Genomic DNA, 19,626 nt, shown 5'->3' with positions numbered 1-19,626 from the left:
AATGGAAGAAACTCTGCAGAGGAAATACGTGAGAAGGATCATTTCCAACCTTTAAAGTGGTCAACTATTTCCTTTGTTGCTTTCAATTTGCTCCCTCTGCCCCTTGAGCGATGACTAAAATTGCCACTCTTGATATTGGAAACCATGATTGCGAAGTCAAATGTGTATTGAAGGACATCTAGCTTTCCCTTGCTGGTGTCTTCCCATTTTCCAGGCAGTAAAGTAAGTGTACCAAAGAGTCAAGAACATTGGTGAAAGTCAGGCATGGTGGGTCAGTGGCCCAACCACAGTTCTGACCTAGGCTGTCCTGCCAAAGTCAAGTTCTCTCCACCATGGCATGTTGCTTTTGTTCAGAAAATACCAGTCTGTGCATTTGTGTGCTGAACCCCAGGAGGTAAGTGCAGCTTACTTTGGAGGACTTTGACCGACAAGCAGAAGTAGGAATGCTTGTCTTTACATTACTGTGGTATCTCTGTTAACACAGATGTAACATTTTCACTCCCGACAGTGACCAGTTAATTATAACCCAAACAACACACGATCCATCTGCATATAATTTCCCTTATTGAAAATCGCTCCACCAGAGATTTAGCAAATACTTACGGATCTTTCAAATTACAAGCTTGTATGAACTCTGTGAATGCTTATATTAGGATATTTTCTACTACTGATCTAAAAGGGAGCCTATTGCTTTAAAACAATCTTTTTTTTGTCTTTGACTTTCTGTTCAGCTTTTCCTCCCTCCTCTGAGAATGAATATTCTATAAACCCAGGGCCTATGGGAGACATAGCACTGTCACTCACTCATCACTCTTACTGAACATGATTGAGAAATTATGCCCCGAACTTCTCGTCTCTCCCCTGCATTTGCTCCATTCATGGATTATTTAGAATAAATAAAATAAAGTCCTGGCTTCCCAGAGACTTTCAGAAATGAGTGTCTTAGATAATGACTGTTAATATTTTGGTGACTCTCTCCTCAAATGGAGAGAAAGGGAGAGAGTGGGGGAGGGAGGGAAAAGAAGGAAGAGGAGGAGGAAGAATCGTTTCAGATAAAGAGAACTTTAAGCATCAACATTTTTTCACCAGACTATGTGTCACAGACATTTTTCTGTGTCAGCCAATACACATTAACACTCTCACTTTGAATATTACACATGCCATAGGTGATTTGAGCCAGCCCCCTACTGGCAGACATTTTGTTTTCGGTGTTAGTTCGTAATGGAAACAGCAGGCGCTGGCTATAACTAACTCTTCCCCCGACGGACTCAGTGTGTCTGTATCCGTTAATGCTCAATCATGCAGAAGCAGAAAGTAAAGGACTTCAGGCTGAAAGACAGAAGTGGTCCTATTATAATTAATATGCCCCTTCCCAACCCACCCAAAGAACAACTGGAATGCTCCAGAAGGCCTGCCTTTGCCATAGCCTCTGCTGCTTTTTGGTGTCACTACTCTCCCTCTGCTCCCTCCTCACCCCTTTCTCATCCACAAACACAGACAGAGACACAGAGTGTGTTAGCTTCCTGAAGGCGAGAAGGATGATTTGCTCCAACAGCACACCCAGCATTCTCCCCTCCAACTCAGAGTGGAGAAATCTTCTAGAGGCCATGAGGAGCTTGAGAATTGGACCACTGTCGTCTTCACATTTATACGCCAAGGCTGACGACTGCGTTAGGCATATACCATGTGCTCCATAATGGCTGCTGAAGTCACATCACGATTTTGGCCTCTAAGGAATATGTTCAGAGCTTGTGACCAAGGGCCCTCTCCCTTTTCCGTGTAGCTGTATTATCTCCTATTGCTTCATTAATAAGTTTTTAAAAAAGATTTTATTTATTTAATTGACAGGGAGAGAGATCACAAGTAGGCAGAGAGGCAGGCAGAGAGGCAGGCAGAGAGAGAGGGGAAGCAGGCTCCCCACCAAGCAGAGAGCCCGATGTGGGGCTCGATCCCAGGACCCTGAGATCATGACCTGAGCCAAAGGCAGAGGCTTTAACCCACTGAGCCACCCAGGCGCTCCTCATTAATAAGTTTTATCTTTTCTTTTCAGGACACTGGTGGCTTGCTAATAAGCCTGTTTCCATCTTTGATCACCACTTCGAAATATCACTACATTTCCCTCTTCTGACTTGTGCCTTTTTTCTTTCTGTTTCCTTACTTCTGTTACTGCTTTTCTTATGCTCCCTGTCCCCAGTCTACTCACTTATTAAATGCTGTTAGCCAGTAAACAATCCCTCCTTTTTTTCATAGCTTCAAACAACCAGTCCTAAAACATGGTTATTTCCAGGGTATTCTGGAATAGATACTGATGGCTTGCAATCAACGAAGTATGTGAATGCGAGCGAGAGAGGGTTTTTTGTTGTTACTCTTTTCATATTACTCCTTGGGCTGAAGTGATTCTAGAAGCCCAAGAAAATAATAATAATAATAATAACAACAACAACAACAATAATAAAGCTTTATTATCTTAAGCAAACAAACTTAGTCACAAATAAGAAAAGATCAAGTGGATCTATCATAGTATATTTGTTCATAGTAAATAATAGTTTGAACTCACAGATCAGAGGCAAACATAATAAGGATGTTGGGATAATGGACTGGAAACCTTTTATAGTATCTCCCTTTGAAGGTTCTTATTAGAAGCCATTTGCCTGAAAGTCCATTGGAAGACTTGACAGTGATGCTGAGTTATTTGTCATCTTGTTGAATCAAGATATCAAGATATCAAGATTTCTTTGTCTATGGAAAAGCCACATAGATCAAGGACTTTCTTTATGCATTTTCATAGTGTCACAGATAATTTCTCTACATTTTCTTCAATTAATCAACACATTCATCCAGCACCTAGCTTGTAAAAGAGATTTTTCCAGATAACGAAGAGCTCCCAAGGACATATAAGACACAACATCTGACCTCCATGGGTTGCAAAGGGAAGTCACCGTGTTGATTAGAATCACTTAGCAGCAGTGTACCTGAGTTCTCAAGAGGGTACAACTCCACTCCAGCAAAAAACCAAACCAAACCAAACCAAACCAAACCAAACCAAACCAAAACAGGAGCCTAGAGAACAAGATTTTCTTGTAAATAAATATCCGCAGAAGAAACATTTAAAAGCTGACTTTGGCTCCAGCTACTTAAGAATACTCACTCTTGAGATTATTCCAGAATATTGGACAATCTTGGACCTGCTTTAAAAAAAAAAAAGACTTGAGAGTTGAGCTCCCCTAGGAGATAAGAAAGGCTTCTGGAACTCCTAACACCCGACTTATCGGAAGGTCCCCTGTATGCCTCAATCACTGCTCGAACCCAGGAAGTTAAGCAAAGGGGGCAAACCTCCAAAACAAAACAAAACCTCTTCCTGGCAGTCAAAAAGCAAGGCCTCAAGACTGAAACATTTGAGCTTTTCTCACAAGCGAGCCTCCAGCACCAATACCGCTTAGGGCATCTCTTCACTTGCAGTCCACACAAAATTCTAACAAGCTTGGCCATCAGATTTTCCTGGCATGCTGTAAATTAGAAGCAGCCAACTAGGAGGGGAGAAGCTGTTGGCATGAGCAACATGGACACAGCAGAATACGATGAGTTGCGCGTCAAGAAAAAGAATAACCATAAAATCTGTTGTTGTTGTTGTTGAGAGCTTACTGTTTGGAGCCAGGCATTGCGGGAGGTGAAGACATTTAAGACATGCTTCCTCTCAGAGCTCCAGACTGCTTCGGCTCTTGACGGCCATGGCCTCCTTCCATTAAATGGATCCCATGAGGCCCACGTGAGGAGACGTAATGGCGGTGGGTCAGATTCCCACCACCCAGGATTAACCCGTGCTTTCCCTCAACTCTGACCACGGGCGGGAACCATCTGGGTTTTGATTTGTGCCAAAAACAGTAGAAGGCTTCCCAGCCTGAGGCCCTTCCACACGAGCTGCATCTTTTGCAGCCCTGCTTGATCCTACAGGTCTCAGGAAGGACTTGAGAGCAGATGTTTCTGGGCGAAAAGGTGTCCCAGGTGTGATTTTTTTTTTTTTAATAACCCTTTCTTAGACGCTCTTGCTTCCCACTAAGCAAGAATGGGAACCTGTAATCCATAAGGGTGTTTATTCATTCATCATTTTGGAGAAAAGCTTCTAGAGATGATAATCAATTCAGGATGTATTTGTCTGCTACAGTAATACGAATGGTCTCAGGTTCTTCGGTATTCAGCATCCGTATATGGAATGAAAGCCTAAGTAAACGAAGACAGCTTCTCAGGTCATCTTGTCGCAGTTGTTCCAGGGATAATGCCAGAGAGAAAAATATTTTACACTTATGATCCATTTTTTTAAAATAGCAATTCTTTTTAAAAAGAGAAGACAGTATCTGACATCAAAGAGCAAGAAGAACAAGAACACAAACACTTTGGAAATGTTACAGCCTCTACAGAACAAAGTAAGCAGCCGATCCAGTAAATTCTGTTTTCTTTTATAAACTCAATGTATTCATAAATGAAATAATTGCCTACAGCAGAAGATTTTCAATTGAAATTTTGGTTTTTTTCCCCCCAAACATTAACTTTCAAACTGCATATGTGGGACCTAAATTAGTGGAAGACATTTCAGCAGAGAGATCCATATTTTAATACCCTATGACTCAGAACACACACTGGGAGAAAATAAACGGAAAGAACCACATCGTTACTATTGTATTCGCCTTCAAAGCCTGAACAACTGTCCATGGTGAAATGGCAATAACTCACTAGCCAGTGGGCCGGAGAAATTAATGCCACAATGCAGGATCTTTCTGTTGATTCTTGTGGACAAATACATGAGTCTCTCATTCTTGAAGTGGGACACAAAGTAATGAGGTAAGTTCTGTAACGCTACAAGACCACTAATAGTTCACCAGTGACTTTGTTAGTAGAGATGACCCATGACTTTGCAAGAAATATATGTCCTGAATCTTTTCAGACACCATTATACGTAATTAAATAAAACAGAAAAAAAGATTGAAAAAGAATATGATGTGATCTACATTGCTGTTCCTCTCCCTTCTCCTTTCCCGTGCCACTTTGCGTCACACCCCCCACCTCCTCCTCCTCTAAGTAAGCTGATGCCAATTCTCTTAAAATCCATTTCATAATTTCCTTCAAAGGGAAGGAATCCTTCTTACCTCTGATATACAACTCACCACTAACATACTCAGGAATAAATGCAAACCCTGGACACAGCTGGCTTTTAGAACTAAAGTCTACCTTCACTCTCACTCATACCTTTTGTCTGTTATCATCTTCCACTTTCCTCTCTGCGATCTGTCTCTCGCTCTGTGCTTGAGAGATCCACCTTTCTTCACCATGGTTATTTGTTCCCTACTAATTCATCCACAAAGATCAACTTGTAATCTTATTTATTAGCATTTTTTATACCCTTACTGTGTGCCAAGTGTGGTGAAGCTGGGGTCAGGAACCACATAAGTCTAAGCTCTAGTTCTTAATAGTACTACATTGCCTTTCATGGGTATTTTCTCCTTGAATTTAATTCAGCCAATGCGAAGCATGTATATAAAAATATATGTACCTGTATAAACTCTAAAAATACTACTTAAGCTGGGGCACCTGGGCAGCTCAGTTGGTTAAGCATCTGCCTTCCGCTCAGGTCACCATCCTGGAGTCTGGGGATCGAGTCCCACATTGGGCTCCCTGCTCAGGGGAGCCTGACTCTTCCTTTCCCTCTGCCTGCTGCTCCCCACTTTTGCTCTCTTTCTCTCAAATAAATAAATAAAATCTTTTAAAATTAAAAAAATATTACTTAAGTAGTAAAAGAGATCTGGCTATACCACCACTAGTGTCTGAATATATATAAATTCAGTATTCCCTTTACTGAACTAATATTCATAAACAGCTCAGCAGCCGCCTCTCATCAGCAGTTACAGATTTGCTTTTTAACTGATGAGATGCTAGAACAACAGGAAAAAGAATCCATATGCTTTACTATGGTAGGAGAGTAAAAGACATATGGATTGAGTAGCTAGATCAGAGGTCCTCTCAGTGAGGGAAGAGCTTTGGTTGCTGTCGTTTAGGCAAAGAAGGAGAGGCTGCTGAGAACATGGGGACAACGTGCCTACCAGGGAAGTTCAGAGGCCCTGAGAAAGAAAGAGAGGGATTTGGATTTGTTCATAAGAGAAAGAGGGACTGGGCCAGAAGGATGTGGGCAAAGGAGGACCATCATACAGAGAGAGGCTGAGCTGTTCTGTGGGATGTAGGACATCCTTTCCTGCCTTGTCCTTCAGATCATCAGCCCAAGTTTTGCTACTGTGATCATCTTGGGTTCATGGTTGCTTGCATGGCAGATGGGTGGTAAGATGGGGCTATGGAGAAAGGGCATTTGTCCCCTCTTTCAGGGGACACCAGATTGCTAATAAAGGAATGGCCACAGGGAACAGAGAAAATACTTCCAATGAAAGTAGAAAACAGAGCAGTGGGGATCCCGAACTTAGAATCCCTCAGAGAAATACTGGGGAGAACCTTGGGGGTTTACCAGAATGGGAGTTTGAATCAACATCTCCCGATCTAAAAGAGCTGGGGAACTGTAGGGGACATGTTGATTACACTACAGAAATTCAACAATCTAGCTTTTTTGGGTAAAGAACAATGTTGTGTTTGCTGGAACCAGGGACCAGACAATGACACAGCTACTTCTTAAAAGTAACTTTGAATGTATCAGCATGTGCAGCCAACTTATTTGCTGACTTAAAAGTGGACTTAAAAACAGTCTGATGAAATTTTTTTGCCTGTTAAACCTATTATTGCCCATAATGAAAGACTGTATATGCACTAATGACAACATGCAGCCTTCTGCTTGATCACAGTTTGTAAAACTTCATGATACAGGGGTTTTTAGTTATACTCAACACATTTTCCTTCAGGAATCTGATTGGCTGCCCTAGATGCTGTGAATGATATAAATTGAGCTCTTAGTTGGAAGGAAGCTACAGGATCAAGCATCCCTGAGTTTCAGACAGAAACTTCCTCGGAATACGCATATTCAAAGGTATGTGGATTTTATTCCTTTGGTACCCTTTCTATTGTGTTTACTTCTTTTTCTGCATTTCATGTATACAAGATGCAAATGTATTCTGCATTTCTAATACTTCATGCTGTCATATTTGGTTACTTCTTCAGTTGGACCATAATTCAATTAGACTGATTACTTAGATGAATTATTTTACCTTCTGATGCAGCAAAATGTTTCTCTGTATTATTATTTTTTTTAATTTTACTTCCAGCATCCCAAAGCACTTTTCAGGGCCAAATCTCACAGCAAAATATTTATTTTAATTACTTATCAATTAAGATAAAAATGATCTTTTTCACAGGCTGTCATCTACTACTTTGAAATCCATTTTGTTTAATTACATCAAATAGAACCATCAACAAAATGTGGCGTTTTCTCATTAATTCAAACAGATATGGGAGGTAGAAAACATCGGTGTGTTTTTATAGCCAACATTATTACACAAGCTACTTACTTTCTCTGCAAAATTTAAGATACTTCTGACAGCTTTCATAGTCAACAATTCCTACCACAGAGCAATGTGCATATTTTAGGATGGCCTGTTTTGCTTCGTGTCCCAAGGGTCATAAAGTGTATAATTACAGTGCTGGGCCAAACAAAAAGGAAGATGTCATTGACTAAATATGGCAAATTTCAAGGAGCTGTCATTCACAATTCATGGAATGACCGCCAAGTATTGGCACTGTCTTCTCCCTTCCATTCAACCACACCTGTTGTTCCGTATCTAGAGCTCTAGAAGTGTCTCCTGCAGGTCCTGCTGGAAGTCCTAGCAGTTGAAACACCTAGAATTCCACTTTACTTCTTCCTTACTCTATTTTGGAAGATTATTTTAATGCCTCTTCTCAGATGATTAGTCTTTGTTTTTAACAGTAGCAATGGTCAGGTGGACTGTACAAAACAAAACAAAACAAAACAAAACAACACCACCATTTTTGTGCCCTCCTGGTTCTAGAAGTATCAAATACTGTGTGCCCTGAAGATCTGCACAGCTTTTAGAGCCCACTCCACCCTTGGGTTCATTAATTATAAGCTACAGCTAGTTTCTAGGACTCCCCAGGCTGCAGACGTGTAGGAAAATAGCACAGCAGATCACGTAATGATGGCTTCACATGGCTACAGTTTGTTCTGCTCTCTGATGAAATGAGAAGCATCCTCACTGCTATCGGGATTCCAAAAGCAATGGAATGAGCTCCGCACTAGAAATCACATGTGAATGAAGTCACCTCACAAAATGTGCCCCCATCCTCTTTTACTGGCAATGGACTAATATGGGCTATGTGGGTTTTAGGGAGCATTAATTATGTCCATATTTGCAACAACATTTTTTGAAAAGTGTCAACTTCTATTTCAGGGCCATCAAGACATGGGGACCTGGATTTTGTTTGCCTGCCTCTTGGGAGCAGCCTTTGCTATGCCCGTGAGTAAAACACCCCTGCAGATGTCAATATCCAATTTCACAAGTTTAGAAATAAAAATCTGCCCCACAGTTGGCCAACTTGCGGGTTTAAGACAGTACGAGATCAGATGTCCTCAAATGTCTCTGCGTTTAAGAAACACTTGGAAGAGCTTGTTAGAAAAAGTACTCTCAGAGGCCTCCACCCAAGCCTCTTTCTGATTGGGGACAGCTGAAGTTGGGGCAGTGCCCAGGACTCTGCATTTTAACAAGCACCTCAGGAGAGTCTATGCAAACAAGTTGTTTGTAAATATCATTGCCCATCTCTAGATGGAGGAAACTTTTGGAAGGGACCCTCGAAAGGCCTCCAGAGAAAGTGCTCAATCAGCCTTAGGCAAATACTACAGAAATGCCAGTTCTCTCTAAAGCCCAATTTCTCACGAATGTCCCGCTCTCTTCCTGCCCTCCAAACCCTACTGTCTGTTATCCTTCAGAGGGTAAGGTTTCTATGTCAGGAATTTCCTTCTTGAACCATCTCCTCATTGTCAGAGGCCTCATCCCCTGGCGCACACCTGCTCGGCACATGGGGGCTTCCGTGCAGTCGTCCAGGATCCTACCTGTGCCCAATTTGTGTGGATAGTTTCTCCATTCGAATGTACCAAGGACCAGGAAGTCTGACCCATTCTCTTTAGACACAGATACATAAGGTTAGAGAGCTCAGATCCCACGCAGGCAAAGCAGGACCCAGCTGCCTTTCGGTGGCATAGAGAGCAGTTGATACAACCAGAAGCCAGCAAACTTGTGTATCTGCCTCCTCTCTTCCTCTCTTGCCCACAAGACCAAGATTCTGTGCTCTGCCTTCCTGAAATCCTGCATTGGGGCAATTTCTAGGCCCCTGAGGGGCCTCTGCATTACAAATTGAGCCCTTTTTCCACTCCTCCATTGAATAACCCTACTCCCTAAGGGCTTCTATCAAGAAGGTATAGGAAAGGCAGTTATCTGACTAGAAGAATTCACATTCAGATGAGAGCAAACAAACCCTCTTATAAAATGCGAGCATTTAAAAATAACAGAGCGTTAATCAGCTCAGTGTCCCAGGTAGAGGCTCTGCACCGTCCCTTCTCCTCTTCCTCTCCCCCGTCCAGGGCCAACCAGCATTGCACAATGCAGGCATCCGGCACGTGGCCTCCCTTTTGATGGGACAGACAGTCCTTGTGTAGATAATGATTCAGGCTGGTTTTTTTTTTAACTTAAATTTTTTTTTCTGCCATAAAAACTTTGACAGAATCATAAAAAGAATCAGAGTAAATTTCATAAACCAACTCCTTCACTTTCCATGGGACTCGTAACGTCTCCACCTGACCACACCCATCCCCGCACACGCATCAAGAATTCACAGGTAGTTGTCGCTTCTGTTGTTGTGCATGTGCTTTGCACGCGTCCGTTGTGAGGACTGTCTTCCATACTGAAGCACTTAGCCGCCTCCTGATCTATAAGGGAAGGTTTGTGAGCTAGTTCTCTTCCTGTTGGTATCTCATAATCATGTAAGAGAAACCCATCTCTCTTTCCAACATGGAGCGAGCCGCATGAAGACATAAAATGGCAGACGGGAGAGAGCAGGATTAGCCGACCACACGGATGGGGGAAGGGGGTGTCCGAAGATCACTGGAGGACAAATGTGTGCTGGTTTTTGCTTCTAGGTCTTGGGAAAGTCATTTAGTTCCTCTGGACCACTTTAAAATAAGGGGACTCCTGTCCTACACAGCATACATGCTCAAACGAAAAGGGGACCTTAAATATATTCAGCACCATATAGATTTTTTTTAAAGTAGCTTCAGTCTCTCTTAATGTGAACAATTGCATATTGACTTAATCTCTTCCTCTCTCTCTCTCTCCCCCGCTCCCTCTCCCTCTCTCTCTCCCCCCTCCCTCTTCTCTCCCTCTCCCTCATTCTTTTTCTCCTCCTTTCCCTTCTATAAAAGCTACCACCTCATCCTGGGCACCCTGGTTATATCAACTTCAGCTATGAGGTAATTTTTCTCTTTACTAATTTTGACCATTGTTTGAGTTAACAATGCCCTGGGCTCTGTAAAGAACAGTGTGTTGATTCTTTATTCAAGATGTTTCTCAGTCCTGCTTTCTTCAGTTCCCATTACCAGCTTCCTGGTTTAAGCCCTGATGGGTTGCCTCAAGCCTGTACTGCCCCAGCACACTCCTACTTGGCCTCTCTGACTTAGTTTCTCCTCCTTACATGGCTATAAAGCTATTCATCGTGAGCTACCACGCAGGGTGGGGCTGCATGGTAGCTCAGAAAGTGAACTCTGGCTGAACAGCTTTGTTCTATTCCAGCCTGGGGAAGGTGGGGGGGCAGGTAAGACGCTATTTAAGATCCTTTCCGACTAGAAACTCTTGATTCTAAGATGTTCACACTCTATGTGTTGCCTTTGTCGTCTTTACTGAAAGATCAGTGATCAGTGACCAAGGGGTCTGTGAGACATTCTGCAGAGCAATGGGAAGCAAGAGATTTCTGGAAATCAGGTTTGAGGCTCTTCCCAACCCCATACAAATCACGCGACCACAGGCAAATCATTTTTTCTCTCTAAAACTTTGGTTTCCTCATCTGGAGAAGGGGAATAATTAAAATACCCACACTTCAAAATATGGCTTGAGGAGCAAAATAGTTAAGCAATATAACAGGTGCTTTGTCAAGTACAATTTGAGCAAGGTTAGTAATTGTTGTATTGATATCAAATGCTGTACTGCTACACCACGAAATCCCCAGAACTGAGGTTAACCAAGTATATACCATTTAGGGAGGAATAAACTCTTACTTCTTTCCAAGGTTCAGATGACATTCTGTGAATCTGTTTACTCATACAAGCTGAGGAAATTGTGAGTAACACTTAGAGGCAAGATTTCTTGGGAAACCTTAAAAGGTTGACATATTTGACCAGAAAACCTGAGTTTCTAGGTTGAGGGACAGATTTTCTGGCTTCTTTATTTTTTCATTGTGACAGCAAATCAAAAAAGGATATGACTAATGTTATGGCACATTCATTTGTTTTGTTTTGTTTTGCTCTTGCAAACAAGAGCAGGTGCTGTGGAGTTGAACAGAATTACTACTTTTGTGACCTTGATCAAGCCCATGAACCTCTTGAACTCCCCATGACCTCGTCTGTAATAGTGAGGGTGAAGATACTTGCCTCAGGGTATGTGAGAACACATGAAACATGTGTGTGATGGAGGTAATGTAGTGCCCAGCACTTAGGAAGCTCCTGAGAAATGTTAACTTTATTCTTGTTCTGTAGAACTCCCGCTTTCAGGCTATCAGTATTGACAGGACTGCAACAGTGAGTCTGCATTTCATGCAACGAAATTAAAGCAAATGTATTCTAATGTCTCTTTTTCTTAAGGTGCTTACCCCCCTGAAGTGGTACCAGAACATGATAAGGCATCCGGTATGTAGACTTTTTTTTCTTTGTTCCCTTAAAATATAAGCATGCGTTTCAATTCCCCTTTAAATGAAATAACATATCTATGCCACACACAGACACTAACGGAAAATCTAGCCTGTAAAAGGTCCTATCTGTGTACACAGTCAGAAATTCTTGCACAGGAAAAATAATGAATAAATACTCATAGTAATAATGACAAAGAAAACATGACTACTTCTCTGGCTGGAAGTCAACGGAGCCAATGGTAAACCTGACTCTTTGTTTCTCACCAGTACCCTTCCTATGGTTACGAACCCATGGGTGGATGGCTGCACCACCAAATCATTCCCGTGCTGTCCCAGCAGAATCCCCCGAACCACGCCCTACAGCCTCATCACCACATCCCCATGATGCCAGCTCAGCAGCCCGTGGTCCCCCAGCAACCAATGATGCCAGTTCCTGGCCAACACTCCATGACTCCAACCCAACACCACCAGCCAAACCTCCCTCTGCCAGCCCAGCAGCCCTTCCAGCCCCAGCCCGTCCAGCCACAGGCTCACCAGCCCATCCAGCCCCAGCCACCCGTGCACCCCATCCAGCCCCTGCCGCCACAGCCACCTCTGCCTCCGATGTTCCCCATACAGCCCCTGCCCCCCATGCTTCCTGACCTGCCTCTGGAAGCCTGGCCAGCAACAGATAAGACCAAGCGGGAGGAAGTGGTGAGTAGCGCTTGAAGCCTCTGCGGTGCCTGGGAAAATGGTAAAGCAAAACTGACCCCCAGAGTTCTAAGTTCTCAAACAATCCAGGGTCTAGAGTTTCAGCAGCTACACAGGGCAGTGACTCTATGAGTCCAAGCATGTGTTGTAACTTCATATTATAAATAAGTTTATCAGGGAAGCTTAGGAATTATGACCATAGTTTTAATGGTGGGTTTAAATTCTACGATGATTTTGAGTTTTTCCCAGAATATGTATTACTGAAACCCATTAATTTTAAGGAGAGCAGTATAAGGGAATATCAGTTCTCCTTATATTTCAAGGGTTTGACTGGGAAGAATAGGCTAGAACTGCACTGAAGATTTAAAAAAAAGTAATTTTTGAAAGTGGAGGGGGATGTAAATATTTGAACAGGCTACAAAAGGTAGGTGGGAAATCTCTTTGAAGACCTCTTTAATATCTTTAAAGGAAGATTACCAGTCTAGAGAGGATTTTAATCTAACTTGGAGGAAGCTAGACGGTTTATTAGATTCATTCTCAGTATTGGGTTCTATAGATTAAACTCTCAGCAAGAAGTTTCCACAAGCACAAAATTCACTGCGTTACAGAAAGTTCTTCCAAATGAGTGGGAAGTAGCCAATAAAATAAATGACTCATATCCATATCCACAAATCCTTATTCTGTGTATATGAGATTATGTAATTCTAATGCATGTGTAATTCCAAGTTACAAACACTATTGATGACTTTTCTACTGAAAAGCAGTGAGGGCTGAGATGGAAATGACCTGGATGGGGAGCTATAGGATACCCAGGTTCCAGTTTTGGCTTTGCCTCCAAAGAGAAAATGATACTGTATAAGTTACTTCAAATTTATGGGTGTTTTCTCTTTTTTAAAAGAAGAAAAAGTGACTACCTCTGATAACTTCCAGCCTCTGTCCAAGTACAAATACCATAGTTTCCCAACAAAAAATTACAGTGTCTGCCATATATGGCTTCATAATTATGAGCATATCTGTGGAGAATATGAGGCAGAATTTTGGAAATCGTATCCCAAAGAATTTGGTGCCTCTCATCGATTCTTCTAGTCTAAGGTACTGTTCCCTCTATATAGAATGTGCATTTATTCATTGCTTCATTAATGATTAAGGCCATGAACTTTATAATGTGCTCACATCCTACCAGAGCTATTTCTGGAAAGGTGACTTCGGGCAGATAGTTTGAACTCTTTAAAACAAAAAACCCCAAAAAACTCTTATGTAAAATCAGAGTATCAATACTGGTAGCTTCTTAGAGTTGTTTTGCAGAAAATAAAAATCAAGTGACGAGCTCAGAGCCTGGCACGCAGGAAGTCCTCAGGGAAAGGGCAGCTACTGTTACTTTATTTTAACGGAAGAGTTGCAAGTGTCCTGAAGGCAGGAACGTTCACTCTGGATACCTCCTCTCCAATGACAATGAGATAACAAAGAAGTTTGGAAAATTACAGAGTTCGACTTAAACGGCTGTACATCATTCTGGCAAAACGGAAGCCACACGTGTGATTGTAAATGACACTCACTAGGAATATCTGTAAATTATTTTAATTCTTCCTTTTGTTATTATTTTAAGGATTAAGACATCAGGAAATGAGAAGAGAACTGAAGTAAATACTTCAGGTGCTTTCAGAATGACACAAGAACACGACGCGTTTTGCCTGCCATCACTTCACTTAGTAAATTCTGTAACTAAAGATCAGTACCATTAGCAAACAATAAAATGGTTTAATAATCACTCACGTCTTTGTGTTGTTTGAAGCTTACAATTTCGTGTCACTTCAGAGAAGGTATTATAATGGCCTTTCTCGGATAAGGTAGGAACTGCTCACACACCTGCAAAACTGACCATTTTGCAGGCAAATGAGGACTATTTTTCCTTATGGAGAAAATGGATAGCATCTCAAAACATTTAAAAAAAACCCAGAAGTTTATGCAGTAGTTATAATAATAGATGAAGTGAAAAATTATGAACATGTATAGTCACTGAACCTAAATCAAATGAAGGGAAGTTTATACGAAGAGTTCTTTAAATTGAAAAAAATAAGCCCTTGGGAAATGTTTATATTACAAAACAAGTTCAGACTTGGAACACGGGCTTTATACCTTGCACCACATTAGTAACCAAAATCCAATCTTTTGATCTCATTCTACTGAAAAGGATTTTAACTGAAATTATGTGATATGTATAACAATGTGTTGAATTTTAAATTATTGGGGTAATCAGTTTTCCTAAGAAAACTTTTATTAAATGGAGCTTCAAACAGAGACTCACAGTGGTTTTGTACACAAGTCATTTCTTTCACTTAATAATTTTTAAGATGATAAACTGTACTGTATAGTCTTCCAAATGTTAACACATGCATAAAATGGACTCAACACAACTTTTCTTTCCCACTCGTATTTATATTCGAATACTTTTTTCCTCCTACGCCCACACAGAATTGTAAACAGTCCTTTTAGGGTTTACACTACACAGCACCCACAGTACCTTTATGATCAAGGCTCCTTAATCATTTTCTGGCATGAATAAACATAACTTTACAGGGAGGGTCTTGATATTTAAACAAATAACTTGATTTAAAAGAACTAGGATCCCATAAAAATGTAAGAAATCTTTTAATCAATTTGCACGAACCAATCCTGATCAATTTAGAAAATATTTATTTATAACCCCTTAGGGTAAGGCACTATTCCATGTCCTGGTGAAAGCAGTAAGTTCCCATCCTTAAGAAATCTAGAACACGGGGCGCCTGGGTGGCTCAGTGGGTTAGGCCGCTGCCTTCGGCTCAGGTCATGATCTCAGGGTCCTGGGATCAAGCCCCGCATCGGGTTCTCTGCTCGGCGGGGAGCCTGCTTCCCTCTCTCTCTCTCTCTGCCTGCCTCTCCATCTACTTGTGATCTCTGTCAAATAAATAAATAAAATCTTTAAAAAAAAAAGAGAGAAATCTAGAACACACCAAAGGGATGAAATGAGCTAAGAAATACTGACAAGAGAAGGCCTAGCACCATTACCACTGTGACAGGAGTATGGTCAAGACACCCTGGCAAATACGGCAGACTTCCTTAGCTAGCTGCACGACAGCTTTCCTCACCACTCATTCTGTGTTGGCAGAGCTGGAATTGCTCCCGGCATCTGGCCTTCCACAAACCCGGGAGAGATGAGCCCCTCCCCTGTCCCAGGGAATGAATGTTCACTTCTCCATGCCAATTATGGCATCAATTACCATAACACACCATATCCATACCAAATATGGAATCTATTCCCTTTGCTAGTGACTAGTTGAGGGACGGGTTGAGGTGGAACCTGAACAATGAATGAGGAGGCCACAAGGAATATTTCCTAGGAGAGGAGGAATTTCTGAGGGGCAAGAGTACTTTCCAATTAAAAAATACACACACAACTGGAAAACGGTATGGAGGTTCCTCAAGAAGTTAAAAATAGAGCTACTCTAAAACTCAGCAATTGCACTACTGGGTATTTACTCCAAAGATACAGATGTAGTGAAAAGAAGGGCCATATGCACCCCAATGTTTATAGCAGCAATGGCCACAATAGACAAACTATGGAAAGAGCCCTTATGTCCATCAACAGATGAATGGATAAAGAAGATGTGGTACATAAACACAGCGGAATATTACTCAGCCATCAGAAAGGATGAATATTTACCATTTACATCAACATGCATGGAACTGGAGGGTATTATGCTGAGCAAAATAAGTCAATCAGACAAAGACAATTATCATATGGTTTCACTTGTACCTGGAATATAAGAAACAACGCAGAGGACCATAGGGGAAGGGAGGGGAAACTGAATGGGAAGTCATCAGAGAGGGAGACAAACCATGAGAGACTCTTAACTACAGGAAACAAACTGAGGGGAAGCAGGTGGGGGGATGGGGTAATTGGGTGATGGGCATTAAGGAGGGCACGTGATGTGATGAGCACTGGGTGTTGTTATATGCAACTGATGAATTATTGAACTCTACATCTGAAACTAATGATGTACTATATGCTGGCTAATTGAATTAAAAAAAAAAGAAAAAGTACACACACACACACACACACACACACACAACCACTCATGCTAGGAAAGAGTGCTGTTCTGTCTTTGGATCTATTTGTTTGAGGATATGACGCCTGGAGCTGTGTCTACCATATTATGACCAGGAAGGATCTAAGTCTTTGGTGGCATCATTGTGTCCCTGAATTAACCTACCCTGGAACCATCTACTCCTAGATGGATAAAACACTCTATTTCCATAACAGTATTTTTCAATTGTGGGTCATGACATCAATATCAGGAGCCCTGGCATTTGTGTCATGCCAGCAAGCTGTCTCTTTCAATAATTTAAAGCTTATTTGGCCAGAACTAAGAATTATTTTGTCAATGCATTTCCTGGGGAAAAAAAAAAGCCAGTGGATAGATAGAGATATATATCCTGGTATATTCCAGAAAACATATGCCTCCCCACACACTGCCTTTCACAGTTGATGAAAATATTGTCATTACATTCATTTCTGCTGAGAAACATTTGGAGGGTATAAGGGCTGATGTTACTTGGGAGACTATGTGTGACACTGGAAAAAAAACAGAAACTCTGGAGTGAGACTGGAGTTGCTTTCAATTTTTATGATATAAGAGGACTCTCTATTTGGAAAAGTCATTGACAAAATAATTCTCCTTTTATAATGATTCAACTTATACACACACACACACACACACACACACACACACATTCAAATCACATTTTGAATTACAGGGAAAAAGTCAGGTCTTGGACTCTGAAAACTATTCACTATGGAATGAGATGTACTGCGTAAGTTAATTTTATGAGAAACAGAAACTTGTGTATTCAATGGCCAAACATGTGTTTTAATATAATCATTTTCATGGTAGGCTACAACGGACATTATTCTACTGCATTAAACAATGTCTATTAACCACAACACAGCACCTCTCTGATGATCCAGAATGAGACATAGGAACACCTGTCAGTGAGGTGTGTTGCCTTGGCATTTCAGAGATCTCGAAGCTCTTAACGCCTGTTCTAAATTTCCTTTTCACTGTAATTGTCCCTTTCGGCTCTTGGCTATCACTTCTTTTTGTTAATGTATATTTACATCTTGTAACGTGTAGCTTATTTGTAAACATATTCTCCCTAACAAAATTAAGTACATTGGCCTTGGGATTGTTACTTCAGAAGTTCCACTGTGGTTTTGAGACTATTTTATTTCCTGACTCCCCAACTATGGCAGATGGCTGCAACTGACAGAATTCTGACATGGATGTGGCCGTCACCACATAACAGAACGTATCTGATGTAAAATGAATAAACAGAGCATTTCTAATTCATTACAACTCAGGCAGAGTGAGCTGCCCAACACCGTACTTGAGTAAAATATGGAAGAATATCACTAGATACTAATGACTGAGCCTCAAAGCACAGGCTGAAATAAATAGCAGGACTGGCCATAAGTGCACTAATAAACCCGAACTTTCACCCGAAGAATTCTTAAATCAGGGAACAAACGAAAGTAGACTATTTACGAAGCTGTACCACGTCTTTGAAATTCAGCTGAAGAGACAGATGAAGTTGAGGAAACCACCTCAAGGAAACTCCCTTCTCACCAGAACCACTCTCATGTCACTCTCATGTCACTAATAAATGATGAATATTTACTATTTACATTACATGCATGGAACTGGAGGGTATTATGCTGAGCAAAATAAGTCAATCAGAACCACTCTCATGACACTAATAAATCTGAAATCTACTCTGCCCTTGTTCACTCTCTGTTGGTGAGGACTTCAATATGCATCCTTTTGTGGGGGGGTGTGCGGGAATTACCTTAAGAGAGCCATCAAAATGCACAAAAAGATACACGCAGAGGTGTTGGTCACAACATTATTTATACTATGAGAAATTTCAATTTTCTTACCTCTAGCTGAAGGAGTAATGTGATAAAAAAAAAAAGTATGCTTTAGAAGAAAATTTATTAGTGGAGAAAATGTGACAAACTAAAACTTAAGACCAAAACCACCTATCATACGTACTATTACACATGACCTTAACATGTAACTAATTTACTTACACATAAATACACATAAATGTGCATTGGCAAAAACTTGGAATGAGATGAAGCTGTTTGTACAAAGACACAATTTTTCCCACAATCAATGTAAGTTGCTTCTGTAAACTAGAATCATTAAATTATTTATTTAAAAGTTTGTTCTCCCTTTCTTCTACCTCGGTGCAGACAGAGCTCTTTCCTTCAGTTCCCTGTGATGTGAGTTTTGGTTCTTGGTGGGTCCCCTGCAGGTAAATTTCAAGTAGAAATGACTTCACACATACTTGATCTTCAGAGAAACATTTTGACTGAAGAAGGGCTAAGGGAAAGGAACTATTGGCTTTAGCAGGAACAAAAATGAGCAACAAGATCAAAGAACAAAAAAGAGATGAGCATTATAGGATGAAGAAAGAAGAACTAGAAACGGCATGAATAAAATAAAATAGAGAAATGACCGTCAAAGCAGCTCCTGCTGAAATTCTGAAATTCCGGTGAGAGGTCAAACACAACATCTAACCCCTAAACTCTTGAAGAGCTGGGTGCGCAGTGACTTCTCACATTAAGTGGGTTCTCCTCTGATTGAAATAATGCCTTAAAACTCATCAATTATCTAATTTCACTTTTGGGCTTCAATTTGCTACAATGTGCTTTTTCCTCTTCTATCTTTAATGACATTAGGTCTGAATCATCAGAAAATGCTTCCAGCTCACGCATTAGAAAGGGCAGAGGAAAATGTAACCTCACAAACTTGGGTTTTGGCCTGGATTTCCAGAACCACCTACCCTGATAGCATACGACCACGTACCTCTTGATGGTATGCTTTGAAGACAGAGGTTCAAAGGGTTAGCCGGAAGTAATCTTCACTTTGACAGAGACAGTGACTAGTTGGCAGCATTTTCCAAATAAAAATTCAGATACGTAGGGAGATAATACGATAG

The 19,626-nt window shown here is 41.1% G+C and overlaps 2 protein-coding genes across 4 annotated transcripts in view; one reads left to right on the top strand and one right to left on the bottom strand.

Moving 5' to 3' along the window:
• Positions 1 to 19,626, bottom strand: part of LOC111157136 (Rho GTPase activating protein 6) — a 253,856-nt gene that overhangs the window by 108,597 nt on the left and 125,633 nt on the right.
• LOC111157137 (amelogenin, X-linked) lies at positions 6,967 to 14,347 on the top strand. Of its 3 annotated transcripts, XM_022518389.1 has the most exons (7): positions 6,967 to 7,018; positions 8,394 to 8,459; positions 10,418 to 10,465; positions 11,744 to 11,785; positions 11,849 to 11,893; positions 12,163 to 12,588; positions 14,192 to 14,266. In XM_022518389.1, exons 2-7 carry the CDS (start codon positions 8,406 to 8,408, stop codon positions 14,195 to 14,197), a joined length of 621 nt encoding a protein of 206 aa, XP_022374097.1. In that variant the 5' UTR covers positions 6,967 to 7,018; positions 8,394 to 8,405; the 3' UTR covers positions 14,198 to 14,266. The 3 variants fall into 3 exon arrangements, with proteins under 3 accessions (XP_022374097.1, XP_022374098.1, XP_022374096.1); XM_022518390.1 differs by lacking the exon at positions 11,744 to 11,785 and having other exon boundaries at positions 14,192 to 14,347; XM_022518388.1 differs by lacking the exons at positions 6,967 to 7,018; positions 11,744 to 11,785; positions 14,192 to 14,266 and having other exon boundaries at positions 8,343 to 8,459; positions 12,163 to 12,603.

The sequence above is a fragment of the Enhydra lutris genome, unplaced genomic scaffold (assembly GCF_002288905.1).
Source record: "Enhydra lutris kenyoni isolate GAN:26980312 unplaced genomic scaffold, ASM228890v2 scaffoldscaffold52, whole genome shotgun sequence".
Classification (NCBI taxonomy): Eukaryota; Metazoa; Chordata; class Mammalia; order Carnivora; family Mustelidae; genus Enhydra; species Enhydra lutris.
The sequence above is the reverse complement of the archived record's forward strand: the minus strand, read 5'-3'. Positions and strand labels throughout refer to the sequence as shown.